Source organism: Pomacea canaliculata, linkage group LG5 (assembly GCF_003073045.1).
Source record: "Pomacea canaliculata isolate SZHN2017 linkage group LG5, ASM307304v1, whole genome shotgun sequence".
Lineage (NCBI taxonomy): Eukaryota > Metazoa > Mollusca > Gastropoda > Architaenioglossa > Ampullariidae > Pomacea > Pomacea canaliculata.
Genome location: NC_037594.1, coordinates 22954343 through 22977640, shown reverse-complemented (window position 1 = coordinate 22977640; position 23298 = coordinate 22954343). Strand labels below are relative to the sequence as shown.

General features: G+C 41.2%; 1 protein-coding gene across 3 annotated transcripts; it reads right to left on the bottom strand.

Moving 5' to 3' along the window:
• Positions 1-1149: 1149 nt before the first annotated feature.
• Positions 1150-22434, bottom strand: LOC112563790 (17-beta-hydroxysteroid dehydrogenase type 6-like). Of its 3 annotated transcripts, none has more exons than XM_025238122.1 (6): positions 9706-9930; positions 7629-7791; positions 5751-5915; positions 4352-4610; positions 3933-4096; positions 1150-1463 (listed from the first exon to the last, which is right to left on the bottom strand). In XM_025238122.1, the coding sequence occupies exons 1-6, from the start codon at positions 9706-9708 to the stop codon at positions 1249-1251; spliced, it is 969 nt and encodes a 322-aa protein (XP_025093907.1). In that variant the 5' UTR covers positions 9709-9930; the 3' UTR covers positions 1150-1248. The 3 variants fall into 3 exon arrangements, with proteins under 3 accessions (XP_025093907.1, XP_025093905.1, XP_025093906.1); XM_025238120.1 differs by lacking the exons at positions 4352-4610; positions 5751-5915; positions 7629-7791; positions 9706-9930 and adding exons at positions 16420-16678; positions 17865-18029; positions 20470-20632; positions 22285-22434 and having other exon boundaries at positions 1151-1463; XM_025238121.1 differs by lacking the exons at positions 7629-7791; positions 9706-9930 and adding exons at positions 20470-20632; positions 22285-22434 and having other exon boundaries at positions 1151-1463.
• Positions 22435-23298: the final 864 nt, after the last annotated feature.

Below are 23298 nucleotides of genomic sequence, written 5' to 3'. Positions count from 1 at the left end.
TTTCGTCATAAAATACCACCTGAATATGTTTTATTCTTATTCTGATGTTCTATTTTCATTGATGTTTGCTGAGCGCTCGTGATGTCGTTCAAATCGGTTTGGGTCTCGTTTCCCTAATGCTCATTTAGTCCTTTGACAGGTTGGACCACTTCAAAGTAGCACGCCTCCTGCAACATCGTCTTAATCGTCATTATATTTTCTCCTTTGATTTCTTGTTCCTCTGCAGAGTTTTGTCCCATTGCTCGAGCTAATCGAGAGATTTCTGTCAACAGTTTGTTTCTTTAGACTTTCCCTTTTGCATTAAACTTGCCACTCCCCATTTTTTCACTTATTATTAAGAAAATCACTTCACATCATGCAGTTGCCAGTAATTTACATAACTGAAATATCGTTGCGAAACTTATTACTCTCTGCGGCCTTAATAAAAGATGGATACCCCCAATTGTATGGAAAGACATAGACTTCAAATGGATCACCTGTACACATAAGTCACAACGTGTAAATATGATAATAATGGAAGTGAAAGAAATAAATAGAAAATACGGAATCAGGAAAAGAGACATTTTGGAAAGCAAATATTTTTATTTCTTCAGTTTCGTAGATTTGTGTGAATCATATGTATTTTCATTATGTCAACCTTAAAATAAAACTTCAACATTAAATAGGATAGCACGTATGCTTATTAATAAATCATTCTACAGATATGTAAGATTTCATTCGAGATTTAAGTATCTTGATGTGTGAGGAAAAGTTTAATCATATGTATGTTTCTAGTATTACTTTTTGATGTCAAAGTAGACTGGGTATTTGCTATTAGTTTACAACAGGGATGCCCAACCTACGGCCCGCGGGCCGAATCCGGCCCGCGACGCGGTGCCATCCGGCCCGCGAAACTTCTGCCCACATTGCAGGAAATCGGCATGTTAGTAATAAAAAAGACCTAAAAAAAGGAAAGAAGAAGTATTTATCCGTACGGAGGGGCGTCTCTCAATCTTTTTTTTCGATGGACGAACATTTCGATTCAGTGCTCCGACTTGGTGTCTCTCGATGCAACATTCAGAAGTTGGTTTCGGGTAAACAACTTCAAATATCCCACTAATTACTACATAATTCATGGTAAGTACAACTTGTTTCTAATAAAAATGGTATCTGCTCTATTTTTTTCTTTTTTTGTATTTTTGCGGTGAAGCGGCCCGTGACACGCATGTCGGAAATGTGTTTGGCCCGCAGGCCGAAAAAGGTTGGGCATCACTGGTTTACAAGTAACTCTTTTAAGTTGACGAGAATCCAGTCGGTGAGGGGCGTAGGCAAGTTCCACAGCAGGCGGTAGAACAGACGCACGTCACTGCCCACCAGCTGCCTTGTCGGCGGGAACCGTGACGTCAGAGCCAAGACGTAGGCGTCCACCACCAGGTGCAGCTTCCGTGAAGCCATGGCAGAGGATCTGGTGGCCATATTGCCAGCTAACGAAAATTAAATAGAGAAAAGAGAGACAATCATACAGAACATTATTTTGTTATGCTCTTGTCGACTAGCTCATCATAGAACTTTTACCGCCATCTTGTGGAATACTATGAATGGCAAGAAATAACGGTTACATTTCTGCTCCCTGCACGAGTCCGGCGGACGCGTTGGTAAGCAGACTAACAGAAGGTGGAATGGGTTCACTGTGGGGATGAGTTTGTAACTTTCTGACGAGAGTGCGTTACGAATGTATGCGAGCGCGTGTAGACATCTACATGTAACCTCGCTCGCCGCACTCTTCCACCTTTTTCAACAAAAAAGTCCGGCCAACGGTTAACACATTTCATGTTTGTTTTTATTAATGAATGATAGTGAAATGAGAAAGAAAACACTAAAACTGTTCTATTGCCTACTGTCTACACACACACAATAGGAGCAGAAGTCCGACGGACGGGTGAGTTATAGCCAAGATGGTGTATCGTCGGTACGGTCTGTTGTCCGGCGAATTCTATCCAAACGAATCCCAAGCCGGTTATGTCCAGACGTGTCCAAACGAGTAGAACGTTAAAGTTGGAGATCAAAATGTTTGAAGTCCAAGGCAACACCCGCTGTATCCCTTGTGCTGGTGTAGTCGTTATACTCCTCGTCGGTAGTAAGGTGTCGTTAAGGTCTACTCTTCAGTAGATAAGTTATAGAATCAGCTGTAATGTGATGCTAAAACTCCGTGAGTCTGTCCACAACACAGATCTCCCGTTCTCGTACTTATATAGCCTCTACACCCCTCCTCAGCAGACAAGGTGATAATTCAGCTCCACCTCTTATGGGGTGAACGTTGGCGTCCGTTATCAATGTCTCGCTATACTTCGGAGGTCTCACTCCTCAAGCTGCTCTTCTCCCACTGTCCAGGGTAACCTTTGTTTTCCTAACTTAACTTTCCCCTCTACTTCTTTTGACCAATCAGGCCATTAGCAAAGAGGTAACTGGGACGACTGCTTAGCGATCCTTTGTGGGATCCATGCCGACCAATCATAATCTCTGTGCCGTGTAGTCGGCATGGCTCCCACCTCACAGTCGTCGTAGTTACGCCTATGTCAACTTTTCCTACGTCAAAACACATCGAATGACGTGAAATAATCCGCGTGGGAATCGCGTCACCATACGCGTGACTGCTCTTCCCTGGTATTACAGACAACAAACAATTAGAATAAAAAAAAATAACGACATTCGCTTTGTGATTGACTAAGAATCGTCGTCTTCACACTGGGATCTCGAGGAGGAACTTTGTAACACATTTGTTGAAAGCTGTTCATATTCTCCGCTGTGGGTCTGGGAATCGTGACTGCACCAGCACAACTGACTCAACAGGCGCGTAAGACCCACAGAGTGCACAACATTTCATCACCAGTAGATGTTTGGTCTCAGAGAGCAGAGGCCGAGGCTGGTAGATAAGCGTTGGTCCTTGTTAGGCGCTGCTAATCTCGAGACAGCAGTCCGGCCTAGAGGACGAGACAGACACGTGGTGACACACGGCGGTGCCAGAGTCTCTGCGCTTGTGAAGTGACACCAACGGATTCTCGGACGTCAGCAACATCGGAGGGCCCTCCACGTGGCAAGAGACTTTGTGTGTCGAGATAAGAGGCAAGTGTGTGTTACATGAGTGTAGTGTGATGTGTAGTAGGTAAGGGAATTAATGACTCACGATATCTTGACTAGGCATAGAGGAATAACTGGACGCTTAAAGAACGGCCATATTTGAGAAAATTCTTTGAAATACTCTCGATTATGAATGACCTTCCTTATCAAACTAAATTGCCTTGTTCTGTTTATTGGGGAGGTACGCTGAGAGCTCTGAGTCAATTAAAGTATAATTAGCAATTTAGTGTGAGTGTGCGCGTACGGTAACTGTCGGCGAGAGTTGGTAGAGGTGTCGAGAGTGTGATCAGCCCGAGGCAACGGCAATCGCATCCTCTAATCATCTTCTCGTGCTCATTCCAAGGAGTTCACGATAATCGGCGATACTAACAGCAGAGAACTTCGCAAGACGCTAAGCGTTGGTCTCCGCAGACAGACAGCAGTCCACCTATACACGTCCATGGTTACACGGGTGGATGTGTTTACCAGCTAGTCAGTCAGTCCCGTGGCTAGTCATTAGAAGTGTCCTTCGCTGGTTCTCATCCTACTTTTTCAGTTAACCAACTTTTAAACACCAACTTAGCATACACCAGTAAATACATACACCAGTAAATAATAATATATACATTAAACTATTGCCTTTAAATTGCATATTTACTGATATTGTTTGATATATGACATTCTTACAATAATGATTATTAGATCAGATTATTAATATTAAACTCATCAAATATAACCGTGTTCATTTATACCTTCATTATGAGAATAAAAACTTAAAAGTCAATAGTTTAACATAAGAAACAGTAAAAATATCTCAAAAAGAAAACTCAATTCACCTGCTTCCACTGTCGACTCTGGGTAATGTTGTCTGATGTCAGCGGGTGTGGCATCGTAGGACATCTTAAATGACTTGAATAAAATATCCTGTCTCAACAAATCTGTTTTGAAGCCTCCAGGTTCTATGATGCACACCTGTACACCCTGTCTGTACACTTCTCTCCTGAAAAAATAATTCACCGAAGCATGATAGCTATGAAGGATCTAGGACTTTCTACGATCAGATATACTTTCTCGGTGACAGTTTTAAATTAAATATGGAATTAAATCAAGAATGATGTGGTTTACTATCTTCATATCTCTATCTTTGAAAAACTTAATTTAATGTGTTCAAACAAAAACAAGTATGGGAATGGTTTGTCGTCACAACACACACTCTCTCTGCCGCCTGTCAGACTATCGGTGAGTATAGCCGTACCGAAGACAGTCGGAGAAAGCCTCCACGCCGTATTTAGACACAGTGTAACGAGAGTTGGCAACGGCGATTCTTCCCATGAAGCTCGAGATGTTCACAACACGTCCTCGCGCGCGACGCACGAGCGGCAGGAAAGTCCGAGTGACGTCAATCAGGCCCAACAGGTTGACCGCCAGACATGTCTGATACCCATCACGTGACACCCACTCGCTTGGACCGATAGGACCGACGATGCCCGCATTGTTCACAACACCCCACAGACCTTCCAACAGCGCAAAAGTCCAAGTGTTCACATTAGTGTTAGTGTTCATTCGTCACTCTATGCGTTTGTGCGAAGTGTAGTGAAAACACACGTGGTCGTCCATAGAAGCAAGAATGTCTGTCACATGACTAAGACTACGTCTTTACACCCGTAATTACCGGGTAAAGAGTAAAGAGGAAGTGTTGTTTACTACGAACGAAATCAAAAAGTTAATAATGATGACAATTTTTGGTTTATATTACAGAATGGAAAATGTTATTTCGCCTGTATAGTATTTTTTAAATAGTCCTGTTCAATTTTTGTCACTACCGCCTAACTGGTCACTGCTTATTGCAATTTATGTTTGAAACAACTTTTATCTGTTGATGAATTAGTTAATAATTCATATAGATGTGTTGTGTTGAGGCTTGTTTAGACGACATTAGTAATTTTTTTCGCTTTTTATTTGTAAAAGAAATTTTGATTGCCTTATGTTTGATTTTAGGATGTTTTATTCATTCTAAGCAAAAAATGTTATTGGGTTAAGCTTTTTTAATTTAAAAATAAGAGTTATACGGATTCTATTTCTTAGCTTTTTTCTATAAAAGAGAACAAAATGATGGTGTGATGATTAGAACTGAAATGATACGAAATAAAATGATGGTATAAACCAAAACATTGATTTCGTTTTACTTCTGATTTATATATTCAGTGGTATAAACAATTTTAAAAAGGCAGTAAACCATGAAAAATACTACATTCCTTATGTAAATAATTCTGAACTAAAAGGAACACTAAGTACTTTGTAAAGATTGACAGAGCATAATAAATGGAACGTGTCTATGGTAGTGGGAGAGTTTTAGTTTGTTTAGTTTACCTTAACTCATCAAGCGTTTCAAGAAACGAAAAAGTATTAAATGTTGACAGTGTACACAAAATATGAACAAAAGAGCGATTAAAATACTTAGACAGAATCACTTTACGACTTCCAATGTGACGTATAGACTTTTGCCTACAGTGAAACGTTCGTGGTAATGTGGTTGCATACATTCGTGGTGTCCAGCACACACAAGTCAGTTAATGTGCAGCATGATGTAATCATTACCATAACTAACAGCTAAGAGTGGATAATTGATTGTATAATTGTTATCTGACCCTGACCTTGACCCTCCGGCAGTCTGGCGGCCACAAAGTCTCTGGCGGCGCTGATACTCTTCTCGTTTGTGACGTCAAGCACCAACGTGGTGACGCGAGAAGAAGTCTCTTCCTGCAGTTTCTCCGCCGCTTGTGACGTGCGACAGGCGGCAAACACTCGGAACCCTAACACTGCGAGCAACAGGATAAATACATGAGTGTCCTCAATGGTGGTGATAGAGACTTGTATAGATATAGATGACGATAATGATGATGACATCATGATGATTGCTGCTACTACTAATGATAAGAACAATCCAATTGGCAAAGCTTGCCTTCCTATGTTAATACTTTGCACATGAAAGTCAATAACCGCACAAACAGTCAACATACGAGAAACAGACTGTCAGCAAAGGGACGCTACCATGGGAAACATGAACAGTGGGGCATTCTTACTCAATAATGATAGATATGGGTATGTACATTGTAAATAATAGATCAAAGGTATAGCTGGAGTCTAATTTGCAAACCTCTACATACGTTGATAAACAAGGTGACACAACTGTGAAAGTGTCTGAAGAAGATGGATTTTGAAAGGAACAAAGCCTGCGTACAAATGCAATCCTAAAGATACTGTTCATTAATATATACATGTATATTACACTTTTTGCATGACCTTCTTGAAACCACGATGTAATAAAATAACATCTATCAAAATGATATTTACAATGTGTGGTGGAAGACAGGACAATTTATAAGCAATGTTATTATGGTATGACTAATAAAATGGGATGTAAAACTTGAGACACAAATTCCAGTCAGTGCTTGCTGTCAATAAACTTTCACATTGTCTGTATACGTGTACCATTATCTCTTCATAGCTTTATAACATAATATTATTTTTCTTAAACTGAAGTTGGTATAGCATAATATTTAATTAATTTCTGCATTGTCGATTGATCCTGTGATGTATGTGGACACAGCGCTAATTGTCGTCCCGTCTTGCCTTGCCTCTGGACACACACACAACACTTGTCATTTTGTAATCAGGCGGTTGTGTAATCCTCTTCCACGGAGATCAGCTTAAAGCGATTGTAAAGGCAAAATAAAACTGCTTAGAATCGCGTAAAGAGTAGGATAAATTTCAATCTCGTCTATTTATATGGGTGTTATATGTGGAAGATATTGAAGGTTTTTAGTAGAATGTGGTGTTTAATAAGAGAAATGACACGGGACTCTTTTTTTCTTCCACGAAGTCTCGTTCTCCGTCACGTGACCATGTGACACGTGGTTTCCATAGTGAGAACCATGTCTTGAGAATGTTCTGCACCCGACTGCTACGAAAAGATGGAAAGAGAGTCAAAATTTTCTTTTCATCTTTTTCCTAATGACAAGGCGATACAAAAAGTGTGGGTCATACCAATAGAAAGGCTCGATCCCAGTACGAAAAAGCTTTGGAAGCCAAAAGAGTGGGACGTATTATGCTGCAAGCCATCTAGATTGTAGATTAGTTTGGATATCACTAATCCAACACCAAATCTTCCCAATGACCACAGACACGTCATGTCAGAGACTGATGTCATAAGGAGACTGACGTCATAAGGAGACAAGTCTTCTATCTCGGGAAGATGATGATGATGATGTCGATTTGTAATGCGCAGGTATCCATTCAGAAGAATGTTCATTGCGCAGAAAAAAGCAAATGAAGAAAAAATAAAGTGAACAAATATATAAAACACCTGCCACAATCTACCTGAGTGTTGTACACCTAGTCACAAGTGTCAAAGACTGTTTTACTAATCGCAAGGCATTCTCATTGGAAGTATTTGGGAGCCAAAGAATGATATATAAACTCTCGGGTAGTCTTGCTGTCACATTTTAGAAGTCAACAAATTGTATACAAACCGTCCAGGCGTTTAACGACGAGATAGCCGAAACCGTTGCCACAACCTGTCACATGTACGTGCTTCTTGTCGTAGTCACCGACACGTAATCGTGACCTGAGCCATGTCACCAGCTGGTAAATTAACACTAAAGCAAGAAACAGTTGTGCTACGAAGATGCAATCCTGAAAAATATAAACATATACTAAAATAAATAGATGTGACGATCTGTATTTCACGAGTAATTTTCACATTCGTAAACAACCAACTAACTGAGATCGGCGAACTGGGCTTGCATGTTTCTTTTTGGGAGCTTGCAAATTAGAAATATGCTTGTTTGGGATTTTGTTTGTTTGCTTGTTTGTTTGTTTTTTGTTTGTTTGTCTGTTTGTTCTTTTTTTCTTTCTTTCTTTGATGGTTTTTCCTCTGTCCACCGCCCTCCAGGATACCTTGAAATCCTGGACTCAGCACTCCGTATTGACCTGCAGGGTCAACATTTTATATTTTGATCGTCATCCTTGCTTGTTGATCACTTCACATTCACACATAGGCTCTGCCTTCTGTCATTAAGGGTTTCTCTCACGTTTTAATGTGCCGCATGTTGCAGGTTTGCAAGTCTTGTACAAGGCATTGCGAGCTTTGCACACGCCCGCAGCAAGGTTTGCAAGAATATGACATGATTCTATTTCTCTCAAACCATGACCTACATTTCATGTCTGTAGCCATTCGGAATGCTTCAATAGAGTAGGCTCGCTTTTACCGCCAAATTATAGTGTGAAAATGGCGATAATATTATGGTCTCAGGAGAAGTGTTTCATGTTAATGTCACTATAGAAGAATTACTCATGCATATTTCACCAAGCCCTCAATTCCTCGTCCACATCATCATCTTCTTCTCTCTGTTTTCTCTAATGACTAATGTAGCTGCAGCGGTTACTAAAAGTATCTCTTGGTCAGTGTTGTCGTCTATATTACTTACTACCTACAATCCTCATCATTTTGCAAAACATTTGCGAGAGAACTCGCTAGGTGTGAAGGAAGCGGTGCTGCAAAACTAATTTGCAAGCGAATTCCGGACAAACTTTTCGTATTAAAACAAACTGGTCACACCCTCTGTTGTAAACACTGACCGACATAAAATGTGGAGTCTGTTTTCCAGAAAAGTTACCACCTTCATCTGCATATCACGTGACACGAAACGTGTGCCAGTTGCCAGATGGCGCTTGCTGAGAGATTTGTGGGGCGCGAGGTCCATTCCCTGAGAATTGCAGCGGGCGTTGATGCGACTTTCATTAGTAATTGTCGAAACACCCTCCTCCAACCCTTATTCTACATTCTTTGCTACTGTCTAGAGTTGATTTATCTGTTTGGTTACGTGCTCACGTGGACCCAAACTTACACCTCGCATAAGCGCAACGTTAATCTTTTGCTCTACTCTCCTGTTATTTCGCGACAACAGATATGGTCTTTTATCTGTAACTCTACACGGTCTTGATCGGTCACCTAACTGGCCGACGAGTACTTGATGTATCTCTCTTTACATTATCCTAAACAAGAACTGAACACTTAATTAAGCTGTCAGTACACACTATCATCTCCAGATGCAGTATTATTTTTACTAATGCGACAGTGAAAAATAAATGTAATACGTTTTTACTGCCACACCTTCTGGGAACGATGGTATCATCAACACTTCACTTATAATAGGAGAAAACCGCGGTGAGTGTATTATTTCAGTAGACTAGCCAATATCAAGGAAAAGATTACCTGTATCTCTCCTTGTCTTTAGTGTCAAGGGGCGGTTACACTATCCTTGTCATTGTTTCCTACATGTCCACGTGTCTGAGAGTGCCAGCAAAGAGGACACCTTTGGTGTGAGCAGGTGCCTTATGCATACATCAAGCGTTGAGGGTTTTCAGGTATCTAACCTCTACTTCCTTCTGTTCTGAGTACGTACAACAGTGACCGTACTGATCCCACATACAACAAACTTTCAACCTAGACCATTGCTAACCTTTGGTACACCTGGCGAATGCAACAAGATAAATCTCCTATAGCAGTCACAGAAATATGAGTATTGAAGTGTTTGTCCAACTCACCATTGTCGAGAGCTCACTTGTTCAGCCTTGATTTCAATCTGCCAGCAGCAAAGACACCAACAAAGTGCAAGATGAATCACGTGTCGATGTGACAGCTTGTCCGAAAGTTCATGCAGCCGTTTTTTTACCACAAACCACGTAGGTCCATGAAGCCAATATTACTGGACAGTATTACTGGACTGCTGCCTGACGATGTTTTCCAAGTTAACTGCTAAAACGAGGGACGAGATGATAATTCTTCCGCTTTAGTCACATTTCAGATTAACTACTAAAACTAGGCATGAGACGATAAAGCTTCCTGTTTCGTCACATTCTTTGTTTAGGCTCGCCGAGACTAACAGCGGAGAGCTTCGCAAGAGGCTAAGCGTTGGTCGTGGCAGACAGACAGCAGTCCACCTATACACGTCCATCGTGATACTGTTGCTCGATGACGCGACAGGTGTTACCCCCTGACATCTGGGACTCAATGACCGTCTCATGATCTGCGCATGCGCATCAGGCCAAACATTAAAAATCCGCCTTTACGGATCTGTTTTCTATGAGGCAACATCCAAGTAATCAATGTTAGAACAAATATTGAATGCACCAGGCGAAGGTTTAGTTGATCAAGCGTCATGTAGAAGAAGCTTACTCAATTCAACTTGGATTTGTACTCAAGCAACAGAAAATGAGAAGAAAACAATAAGCGTTTTTTAATTTTTAAAGTATATTTTAATAAAATATATATACGCTTGTTTGGTACTTTCTATGTGTATATCTATATTGTACAAACATTTTTTTCTGAATTTTTAACCTTTGACCTACATCCCGATTTGTGAATTCTCTGTGCCATACTATTACAGACTTTTAGTTGATTTTTCTTTTTTTCAGAAAAAAACAAAAAAAAAACCAACCGATTATTGTTAAAATTCACACCACGTAACTTTTTTTAAATGCTCCTTAAAACTGAGTATAACAGGTAGTTGCGTAAATTGTAGGTTAATCGATATAATTTCTTATAAACTACCGGTAGAAATTTCATTCGCGAGCTTTCGTCGCAACATCGGGAATAACTAGCAACCTCGAAAACTCTCTGTAGTGTAGCGAATGTTTTCGTGCACATTGGCTGCATGAAGCCAAGACAGTTGTATATTGTCTCAAACTACCACAAGTATCAAATGAGGTAAATGCGGTGTTTTGTTCTCGCCTACTTTTTCCGATCGTGAGATAAGACAGATGGGGCAAAAAAAAAAAAGGAAAATATTGCATTGTTGTGATAATGATGCTGATACAAATAAAAGCTTCTGAGTTCAAAAATGTCGCTTTTTTATATTTAAATGAGCAAACTACATTTCTATTCTTTAAAGGGATTGTTTTTCAAAAGTTAAACCAGAAGCAAGTATTACGTTTGCCACTCTTAAATGATTTTTAGACAATATACTAAGTGTAAGAGGTTTAGGTGTCCAAATTCCAAGCTGTCTGCTCAATTTTGTTTTTAAGCTTTGAAATTTGCTTCTATATTGGCCTTGAGTGTTTCGATCAAGTCAAGCGTGAACAGGTGCTCAGTGAAGGTGTGAATGATGTCAGTGGCAGATGAACCTTCAACGGTTACGTATGACGATCAGACAGAGAGAAAAAAACAACATGCATCGGCTGTCACACCTGTAGTAGTACTGGCCAGAGATACCAACATCACACGGTGTAGCAAGATAGGACCTCTCCTCAAGATTCCAACTCCCCTCATGGTGTTGTAAGGACAGAACCGAGCTCTCAGCGAGAACCAATGGTCTGTGCATACTACAAAATTAAAGTTAACAGTAGAGAAACACGTAAAACTTTTAGTTTCAAATAATTACAGCTTGCAAAGAAATATGTATAGTGGGACTATTTTTCTTTGATATCACTGCGCGAGTGGGTGTTTGATCGTCTGCTAAGGAGTAACTACAAGTCAAATTTAAATAAAAATAACATGAAAAAAGCTAAACACATACAACTCACGCTTTATTTTTGGTTTTGATAAAAAATACCACGAAAATGTCTGCTAATCCATTCAGCAACACTAGAAAACCCAGCGTCTGCATACCTCGAGGAACTTCGGATCTTGAGGAGAGGCCCTATCTTGCTACAACGGCAGTTAATTGTTCTTTTTTGTCCGCTCCGACACCAGTAGGTATGTATAGAGGTAACTTCTAGCCACGAGGGTGTGGTTTTCTTTCATAAGAGTAGCTCAGATGGTGTTTATGTTTCAGTGATTCCTGAGACCAACCACACAGCAAGAAAAGAGAATCAATAAAGATATTATCTTTTTTTATTTAACAAAATGCAAATTTTTTTTAAAAGATTTTTTAAAGAATATATTTCTCGTGCCTCTTCGTCATAAAATACCACCGGAATATTTTTTTCTAATACTTTATGTTCTATTTTCACTGATGTTTGCTGAGCGCTCGTGATGCCTTTCAAATCTGTTTGCGTCTCGTCTCCCTAATGCTCATTTAGTCCTTTGACAGGGTGGACCACTTAAAAGTAGCACAACTCCTGCAACATCGTCTTAATCGTTATTATATTTTCTCCTTCGATTTCTTGTTCCTCTGCGGAGTTTTGTCCCATTGCTCGAGCTAATTGGGACATTTCTGTCAACAGTTTGTTGCTTTAGACTTTCCCTTTCGCACTGTACTTGCCTAGTACCACTCCTCATTTTTTCCCTTATTATTAAGAAAATCACTTCACAACAAACAGTTGCAAGGAATTTACATATCTGAAATATCACTACGAAACGCATTACTTTCTACGGCCTTAATAAAAGATAGAGAACCCCAATAGGATGGAAAAGCATAGACTTCAAATGGATCACCTGTCCACATGTCACCAATTGTAAATATTGATAATAATGGAAGTGAAAGTAATAAATAGAAAATACGGAATCAGGAAAAGAGACATTTTGGAAAGAAAATATTTTTATTTATTCAGTTACTTAGTTTTGTGTGAATCATATGTATTTTCATCATGTCAACCTTAAAATAAAACTTCAACATCAAATAGGATAGCACGTCTGATTATTAATAAATTATTGTACGGATATGTAAGATTTTTAGTATCTTGATGTGTGCGGAAAAGTTTAATCATATGTATGTTTCTAGTATTACTGTTTGATGTCAAAGTAGACTAGGTCTTTGCTATTAGTGTGCAGCTGACTCTCTTAATTTGACGAGAATCCAGTCGGTGAGGGGCGTAGGCAAGTTCCACAGCAGGCGGTAGAACAGACGCACGTCACTGCCCACCAGCTGCCTTGTCGGCGGGAACCGTGACGTCAGAGCCAAGACGTAGGCGTCCACCACCAGGTGCAGCTTCGGCGAAATAATGGCAGAGGCTCTGGTGATCAGCTTGCCAACTAACGAAAATTAAATAGAGAGAAGAGAGACAATCATACTGAACATTGCTTTGTTATGCTCGTGTCGACTAGCTTATCATAGAACTTCTACCGCCATCTTGAGGAATACTATGAATGGCAAGAAATAACGGTTGCACAACCAACTTGTATTACTGGACTGCTGGCAGATGATCGTTTTCATGTTAACTACTAAAACGAGGCAATGGTGTATAAAGCTTTTCGTTTATTCACATTTTATATTAACCACCAAAACGAGGCATGTTTGTACAAAGCTTCCGGTTCAGTCGCATTCTTTTTTAAGCTCGCTGTCATGAGATAACTAGAAATAGAGACTGGTGTTGGTGCCGCACTTCTGCTCTCTGCACGAGTCCGGCGGACGCGTTGGTAAGCAGACTAACAGAAGGTGGAATGGGTTAACTGTAGGGATGAGTTAACAACGGTTAACACATTTCATTTTTTTTAAATGAATGATAGTGAAATGAGAAAGAAAACACTAAAACTTTTCTATTGCCTACTGTCTACACACGACGGACGGGTAAGTTATAGCCAATATGGTGTATCGTCGGTACGGTCTGTTGTCCGGCGAATTATATCCAAACGAATCCCAAGCCGGTTATGTCCAGACGTGTCCATACGAGTAGAACGTTAAAGTTGGAGATCAAAATGTTTCAAGTCCAAGGCAACACCCGCTGTATCCCTTGTGCTGGTGTAATGGCTTTACTCGTCTTCGGTAGTAAGGTGTCGTTGGTCTACTCTTCAGTAGATAAGTTATAGAATGAATTGTAATGTAATGCTAAAACTCCGTGAGTCTGTCCACAACACAGATCTCCCGCTGTACCAATATAGCCACTAGACCCCTCCTCAACAGACAAGGCGATGATTCAGCTCCACCTCTTCTAGGGATGAACGTTGGCGTCCGTTATCAATGTCGTGCTATACTTAGAGGTCTCACTCCTCAAGCTGCTCTTCTCCCACTTTCCAGGTAAACCTTTGTTTCCTAACTTAACTTTCCCCTCTACTTCTTTTCACCAATCAGGCCATTAGCAACTAGGTAATTAGCGATCCTCCGTGGGGTCCATGCCGACCAATCATAATCTCTGTGCCGTGTGGTCGGCATGACTCCCACCTCAATCTGGTATTACAGACAACAAACAATTAGAAAAAAATATAACATTCGCTTTGAATCACGAATCGTTACAGAGTGAGCGGTTGGAATGGCGTTAAATCGAGGAAAGGGTAGTCGACATTTGGCGATACTGGACCGTCGTTGGACAAAAGACTAGGAAGTCTCGCCACCGCTTTTCTCCCTTGAAAGCAGAAGCCTGTGAACCGATGACTGCGTACGTCACGACGAACATAGAGCAGGTTCCTGTCGTAATGCGGTACGGTAGGTGTTGCTACAAGGGAGTTCTCAAGGGAATTGCGGAGAGCAGCGGTAGAGAATACGCCCGTTAATCATAAGTCCGCGGTACACCTACTGCAGGACAACAGTGCTGCTTGCTATTCCCCCCCGGCAGGACACAGGTAGTGAATAGGAAGCCAGTCGGGATGGCGCCGAAGTCGCAGACCGCGTTACTAGTGAGGAGGGGGAGAGAAGGGGGTGTAGTGTGGGCTGGAATCAGTCAAAGTGACCACCTGTCCATCATGTGTTAGCTACGTAGTGATTGGATGTAGCTAGGTAGTGTAATGGTCTGAAGTAAGTCTCAAGAATGCTTGACCAATCATGAGAGAGGATGATAATCGCAGATGAGGATTTAGCATTGTGATTGACTAAGAATCGTCGTCTTCACACTGGGCTCTCGAAGAGGAACGTTGTAACACATCTGTTCAAGGCTGTTCAGATTCTCCGCTGTGGGTCTGTCTGGGAATCGTGACTGCACCAGCACAGCTGACTCAACAGGTGCGGAAGACCCCCTCTATCGGTACACGGACGTTTCGCCGACGGACGTTTCGCCGCCGGACGTTTCGGCGCGGGGCACTTCATTTCGGCATTTCACGCGAGACCTTTAGCCGAAGTCAAGTCTGTGACGCCTCTTAGCTCACACATTTCTCTCGCCATTGTACCAATGTTTCAGTGAACTCTCTCTCACTATCGCTCCTCATGTGAACCGTTAGCTCACACATTTCTCTCGCCATTGTATCAATGTTTTTTTCTCAAAGCTGTTGCGCATAATCTCTGACAATCAAAGTGAACTGTCTGTGAAGTCTGTGTGTAAAATTTGTTTGAAATAAAGAATTATTGTGTAATCTAGTAGTTACTTTCATTCTTTGAGAAGTAAGTAAGCTCTCTATCTCTCTCTGACATAATGCGGCTAAACGTTCCGCGGTGAAACGTCCACACACGCCTCTATCACAGATTGCACAACATTTCATCACCAGTAGATGTTTGGTCTCAGACAGCAGAGGCTGAGGATGGTAGATAAGCGTTGGTCCTTGTTAGGCGCTGCTAATCTCGAGACAGCAGTCCGGCCTAGAGGACGAGACAGACACGTGGTGACACATGGCGGTGCCAGAGTCTCTGCGCTTGTGAAGAAGACTAACAGCAGACAACTTCGTAAGACGCTAAGCGTTTGTCTCCGCAGACAGACAGCAGTCCACCTATACACGTCCATGGTTACACGGGTGGATGTGTTTACCAGCTAGTCAGTCAGTCCCGTGGCTAGTCATTAGAAGTCTCCTTCGCAGCTTCTAATCCTACTTTTTCAGTTAACCAACTTTTTAACACCAACTTAGCATAGCACAGTAAATACATACACCAGTAAATAATAATACCAAACTATTTCTTTTATATAGCATATATATTTATCTTGTTTAATATTTAATATTCTTCATTTAAACCTTCACTATCAGACTAAAATCTTAATAGTCAATTGTTTAAGTAAAAAAAAGTCAAAATATCTCAAAAAGATAAATAAACTCACATGCTTCCACTGTCCACTCTGGGTAATGTTGTCTGATGTCAGCAGGTGTGGCATCGTAGGACATCTTAAATAACTTGAATGAAATATCCTGTTTATTGATATTTGTTTTAAAGTGGCCAGTTTCTATGATGCACACGTGTACACCCTGTCTGTACACTTCTCTCCTGTCAAAATAATCCAACAAAGCATGATAGCTATGACTGTTCTAGAACTTTCTACGATAGTACGATCAGATATACTTTGTCATTGACGTGTTAGATTAAATATGGAATTAAATCAAGAATGATGTTGTTTATTATTAGCATATTTCTATCTTTGAAAAATTTAATTTAATGTGTTCAAACAAAGACAAGTATGGTAATGGCTTGTCGTCACAACACACACTCTCTCTGCCGCCAGTCAGACTATCTGTGAGTATAGCCGTACCGAAGACAGTCGGAGAAAGCCTCCACGCCATATTTAGACACGGAGTAAGGAGACGGGCCCAGGACGATTCTTCCCGCCACGCTCGAGATGTTCACAACACGTCCTCGCGCGCGACGCACGAGCGGCAGGAAAGTCCGAGTGACGTCAATCAGGCCCAACAGGTTGACCGCCAGACATGTCTGATATCCATCATGTGACAACCACTCGCTGGGACAGACAGGACCGACGATGCCCGCATTGTTCACAACACCCCACAGACCTTCCAACAGCGCAAAAGTCCAAGTGTTCACATTAGTGTTAGTGTTCACTCGTCACTCTATGCGTTTGTGCGAAGTGCAGTGAAAACACACATGGTCGTCCATAGAAGCAAGAATCTTTCTCACATGACTAAGACTACGTCTTCACACTCTTAATTACCGGGTAAAGAGTAAAGAGGAAGTGTTGTTTACTACAAACAATATCAAAAAGTTAATAATGATGACAATTTTTGGTTTATATTACAGAATGGAAAATGTTAGTGTTGTTTTAGCATTTTAATTATTTCGCCTGTATAGGATTTTTTTTAAATAGTCTTGTTCAATTTTTTTCACTACCACCTTAACTGGTCACTGCTTATTGCAGTTTATGTTTGAAACAACTTTTATCTGTTGATGAGTTAGTTAATAATTCATGTAGATGTGTTGTGTTGAGGCTTGTTTAGACAACTTTAACAACTATTTTGGCTTTTTACTTTTGAAAGATAGATTGATACAATAGATTTCCTTTTGTTTGATTTTACGACGTTTTATTCATTCTTAGTAAAATTATTATTGAGTTTAGTTTTTTTAATTTTAAACGAAAAGTTATATGGATTCTATTTCTTAGCTTTTTTCTTTAAAAGAGAACAAGATTATGGTGGGATGATTAGAACTGAAATGATACGAAAAAAATGATGGTATAAACCAAAACATTGATTTCGTTTTACTTCGGATTTATATGTTCAGTGGTATAAACAATTTTAAAAAGGCAGTAAACCTTAAAAAATACAACATTCCTTATGTAAATAATTCTGAACTAAAAGGAAACAGTAAGTACTTTGGAAAGATTGACAGAGCATAATAAATGGAACGTGTCTATGGTAGTGGAAGAGTTTTAGTTTGTTTAGTTTGTTTTAAGTAATTTTCCTTAACTCATCAAGCGTTTCAAGAAACGAAAAAGTATTAAATGTTGACAGTGTACACAAAATATGAACAAAACAGCGATTAAAATACTGAGACAGAATCACTTTACGACTTCCAATGTGACGTACAGACTTTTGCCTACAGTGAAACGTTCGTGGTAATGTTGTTGCATACATTCGTGGTGTCCAGCACACGAGTCAGTTAATGTGTAGCATGGTGTCATCATGACCATAATTAGCAGCTAAGAGTGGATAATTGATTGTATAATTGTTATCTGACCCTGACCTTGACCCTCCGGCAGTCTGGCGGCCACAAAGTCTCTGGCGGCGCTGATACTCTTCTCGTCTGTGACGTCAAGCACCAACGTGGTGACGCGAGAAGAAGTCTCTGCCTGTAGCTTCTCCGCCGCTTGTGACGTCAGACAGGCGGCAAACACTCGGAACCCTAACACTGCGAGCAACACGATAAATACATGAGTGTCCTCAGTGGTGTTGATAGATACTTGTATAGACATGGATGACGATAATGATGATGACATCATGAGGATTGCTGCTACTACTAATCATAAGAACAATCAAATCGGCAAAGCTTGCCTTCCTGTGTTAATACTTTGTACATGAAAGTCAATAACCGCACAAACAGTCAACATACTAGAAACAGACTGTCAGCAAAGGGACGCTACCATGGGAAACATGAACAGTCTGGCATTCTCACTGAATATTGATAGATATGGGTATGTACATTGTAGATAATAGATCAAATGTATAGCTGGAGTCTAATTTGCAAACCTCTACATACGTTGATAAACAAGGTGACACAACTGTGAATATGTCTGGAGAAGATGGATTTTGAAAGAAACGAATCCTGCTTACAAATGCAGTCCTAAAGATACTGTTGATTAATATATACATGTATATTACACTTTTTATATGACCTTGAAACTACGATGTAATAAAATGACATCTATCAAAATGATATTTACAATGTGTGGTGGAAGACAGGACAATTTATAAGACATTTTATTATGGTATGACTAATAAAATGGGATGTAAAACTTTAGACAGTGTCATGAAGGAGTGGGGGTAGGGCTGTAGTCTGGGTTTGCACATCTGTCTTTACTCTAGAAATGACGTAATTTCTCTCTAGAGAGAGGGGGTGGGAGCTTAGGCTCGTGGTGGCTGTGAGGCGTGATTGGTTGTGGTGTGTCAGGTGGCATGACTGGCCAATGGAACGGGGTTTTGGGACAGAAAGATCTAGATGCAAGCTCAACGTTTTGGGCTAGAAACTTCTGGGGAGTGACATCGGCGTCAGAGTCTTCCGCATGCAACTTTTGAGGAGTAAAGTTGACTTAAGTCGGCTCAAAGCTGTCTAAAGTCTTCAGTGCAATCCTGCCTGAGAAGTGTGTCGACTTAACAGGTGATTTCAGAGGTGCGTTGACTCGCTCTATAACGGAGTGTATAGTGCTTCAGTACCGGCAGCTGTTGATGAAACCAGTAAAAGGTGTATCTGGTGAATGAGCGTCGGTCCCTGAGAGGAGAGCTGCAGTTGAGTCGCTTCGACCTAGAGGGACGAAGGAGCCTGGGTGACACACGGCAAGACCAGAGCAAGAGCGCCACGAGTGAGTTTGTGGTAAACAAGACAGTGCCAGAGTCTGTGGTAGACAAGACAGTGCCAGAGTCTGTGGTAAACAAGACAGTGCCAGAGTCTGTGGTAAACAAGACAGTGCCAGAGTCTGTGGTAAACAAGACAGTGCCAGAGTCTCTGCGCTGGAGACAGAGAAGCCGCTGAAACTGAGCGTGACCCAAACAGTTCTGGGACGTTGAACAGGGGAGGCTTCCACGTGCACGTGACTATTGGTGTAACGAGATAAGTGGCGAGCGTGTGTTGTGTGAAGGAGTGTGTGATTAGATTTAGGGTTGGTTAAACAGTGACTCATTAGTTACCTGGACACATTACATGTAAGGGGAAACAATTGGGAACGGGCCGACCTAGGAGACCAGCCAAGTTAGGGGAGACAACTTATCACCAAGTTACCTGTTCTGGTGTATTCCCTGTTATATTGTTGGTAAATTATAGTAATGTTTAAAACGTACTAAATTGCGTTGAGTTTTCTTTCATTGGGGTGAGACATGCTGGGGGCTCGTGTAAAGCTAGTTATAGAGTGTAGACCTGCAATTTAGTATAAGCGCATGCAGTGAAATGTCGACGTGATTTGGTGGGGGTATCGACTGTGTGTTACACCGAGTGTCAGATATCATACCACCTACCAAATCAACGGACACCGCCCCAGGTTTGCGACATAAAAGTCCAACCAGTGCTTGCTGTCAATGAACTTTCACATTGATGTATACCTGTGGCTTTATCTCTTCAGAACTTTATAACCTAACATTATATTTTCTTGAACTGAAGTTGCTATAGCAAAATATTTAATTAATGTTTGCATTGTAGATTGATCATGTGATGTAAGTAGACACAGTAGCTGATTGTCGTCCCATCTTGCCTCGCCTCTACACACACACCACACCTGTCATTTTGTAATCAGGCGATTGTGTAATCCTCTTCCACGGAGATCAGCTTAAGAAGTTGTTTCCTTTATTCGCTTTTTAAGAAGGATGATCAATAGGTTTTACGACAGGTTCAATAATGAGTCAAGGAGTGAAGTACAATTTTTATGACTGCTCGTACTTTTGCCGACTGCTAGTATTTGTGTTGATTGCTCGCTACCTGCCACAATCTACCTGAGTGTTGTACACCTAGTCGCAAGAGTCAAAGACTGTTTTACAAATCGCAAAGCATTCTCATTGGAAGTATTTGGGAGCCAAAGAATGATACATAAACTCTCGGGCAGTCTTGCTGTCAGTGTTTAGAAGTCAACAAAGTGTATACAAACCGTCCAGGCGTTTAGCGACGAGATAGCCGAAACCGTTGTCACAACCTGTCACAAGTACGTGCTTCTTGTCGTAGTCACCGACACGTAATCGTGACCTGAGCCATGTCACCAGCTGGTAAATTAACACTAAAGCAAGAAACAGTTGTGCTACGAAGATGCAATCCTGAAAAATATAAACATTTACTAAATAAATAGATGTGACGATCTGTATTTCACGAGTAAGATCAGCGAACTGGGCTTGCATGTTTTTTCGTGGGAGCTTGCAAATTAAAAATATTTGTGTTTGTTTGTTTGTTTGTTTGTTTGTTTGTTTGTTTGTTTGTCTATTTTTTTGTTTGTTTGTTGTTTGACGGTTTTTCCTCTGTCCACCGCCCTCCAGGATACCTTGAAATCCTGGACTCAGCTCTCCGTATTAACCTGCAGGGTCAACATTTTTATATTTTGATCGTCATCCTTGCTTGTTGATCACTTCACATTCACACAGAGGCTCTGCCTTCTGTCATTAAGGGTTTCCCTCACGTTTCAATGTACCGCATGTTGCAGGTTTGCAAGTCTTGTACAAGGCATTGCGAGCTTTGCACACGGCCCGCAGCAAGGTTTGCAACAATATGACATGATTCTAGTTCTCTCAGAGCATGACCTACATTTCCTGTCTGTAGCCAGTCGGAATGCTGGAATAGCGTAGGCTCGCTTTTACCGCCAAATTATAGTGTGAAAATGGCGATAATATTATGGTCTCAGAAGAAGTGTTTCATGTTAATATCACTATAGAAGAATTACTCATGCATATTTAACCAAGCCCTCACTTCCTCATCCACTGGTCACACCCTCTGTTGTAAACACTGACCGACATAAAATGTGGAGTCTGTTTTCCAGAAAAGTTACCATCTTCATCTGCATATCACGTGACACGAAATGTGTACCAGCTGCCAGATGGCGCTTGCTGAGAGATTTGTGGGGCGCGAGGTCCATTCCCTGAGAATTGCAGCGGGCGTTGACGTGACTTTCATTAGGAATTGTCGAAACACCCTCCTCCAGCCCTTATTCTACATTCTTTGCTACTGTCTAGAGTTGATTTATCTGTTTGGCTACGTGCTCACGTGGACCCGAACTTACACCTCGCATAAGCTCAACGGTAATCTATTGCTCTACTCTCCTGTTATTTCGCGACAACGGATAAGGTCTTTTATCTGTAACTCTACACGGTCTTGATCGGTCACCCAACGGGCCGACGAGTACTTGATGTTTCTCTCTTTACAATATCCTAAACAAGAACTGAACACTTAATTAAGCTGTCAGTACACATTATCATCTCCAGATGCAGTATTATTTTTACTAATGCGACAGTGAAAAATAAATGTAATACGTTCTTACTGCCACACCTTCTGGGAACGATGGTATCATCAACACTTCACTTATAATAGGAGAAAACTGCGGTGTGTGTATTATTTCAGTAGACTAGCCAATATCAAGGAAAGATTATGTGGATCCCTCCTTGTCTTTAGTGTCAAGGGGCCGTTACACTATCCTTGTCATTGTTTCCTACACGTCCACGCGTCTGAGAGTGCCAGCAAAGAGGACACCTTTGGTGTGAGCAGGTGCCTTATGCATACATCAAGCTTTGAGGGCTTTCAGGTATCTCACCTCTACTTCCTTCTGTTCTGAGTACGTACAAGAGTGACCGTACTGATCCCACATACAGCAAACTTTAAACCTAGACCATTGCTAACCTTTGGTACACCTGGCGAATGCAACAAGATAAATCTCCTATAGCAGTCGCAGAAATATGAGTATTGAAGTGTTTGTCCAACTCACCATTGTCGAGAGCTCACTTGTTCAGCCTTGATTTCAATCTGCCAGCAGCAAAGACACCAACAAAGTGAAAGATGAATCACGTGTCGATGTGACAGCTTGTCTGAAAGTTCATGCAGCCGTTTTTTTATCACAAACCACGTAGGTCCGTGATGCCAATAACTTGTATTACTTGACTGCTACTAGACTATTTTTTCCCAGTTAACTGCTAAAACGAGCGACGACATGATAATTCTTCAGCTTTAGTCACATTTGAGATTAACTACTAAAACGAGGCATGAGACGATAAAGCTTCCTGTTTAGTCACACTCTTTGCTTAGGCTCGCCGAGACTAACAGCGGAGAGCTTCGCAAGAGGCTAACCGTTGGTCTTGGCAGACAGACAGCAGTCCACCTACACACGTCCATCGTGATACTGTTGCTCGATGACGTGACAGGTGTTACCCCTGACATCTGCTACTCAATGACCGTCTCATGATCTGCGCATGCGCATAAGGCCAAACATTAAAAATCCGCCTTTACGGATCTGTTTTCTATGAGGCAACATCCAAGTAATCAATGTTAGAACAAATCCTGAATGCACCAGGCGTTTTCTCCCTTTTTTTTTAATCCATTTAAGCATAGCGCGACATGTTGTACGACTCTACTTAGTAGGACATCATCACACGACCGCGAACTACTCGGAGAGAGTAGACGGAGCATCACAGATAATTGTCTACATTGTAGGTAAATATAATTTTTTTCAAATACCAGTCGAAATTTGTTACTGGTAACATCGCGCACTTCTCTCTACGGACGTGTTGAGTGCGCAGCCAGGGCTAGAAAACGCGCCGCTCACAGCTGTGCGATGCATTGTTGTAGCAACAGTAGAGTCTGAGGTGGTAATTCTCTACCTAAATGACTGAATACATAAGGGAGAAAACACTGGAATCTTTAGGAATTGTTTCACTATGGATTACTTCCCTTTAGCTCCCGAGAGAGTGGAGGGGGGAAAAAGTCAACCAGTCAGGTATTTCGT

Coding starts and splice junctions, on each gene's coding strand:
- LOC112563790 (XM_025238120.1), bottom strand. Junction 4,097..16,419: donor GCTTTCTCCGACTGTCTTCG/GTACGGCTATAC, acceptor TTATTTTTTCAG/GAGAGAAGTGTACAGACAGG. Junction 1,464..3,932: donor AGAGTCGACAGTGGAAGCAG/GTGAATTGAGTT, acceptor AATTTTCGTTAG/CTGGCAATATGGCCACCAGA.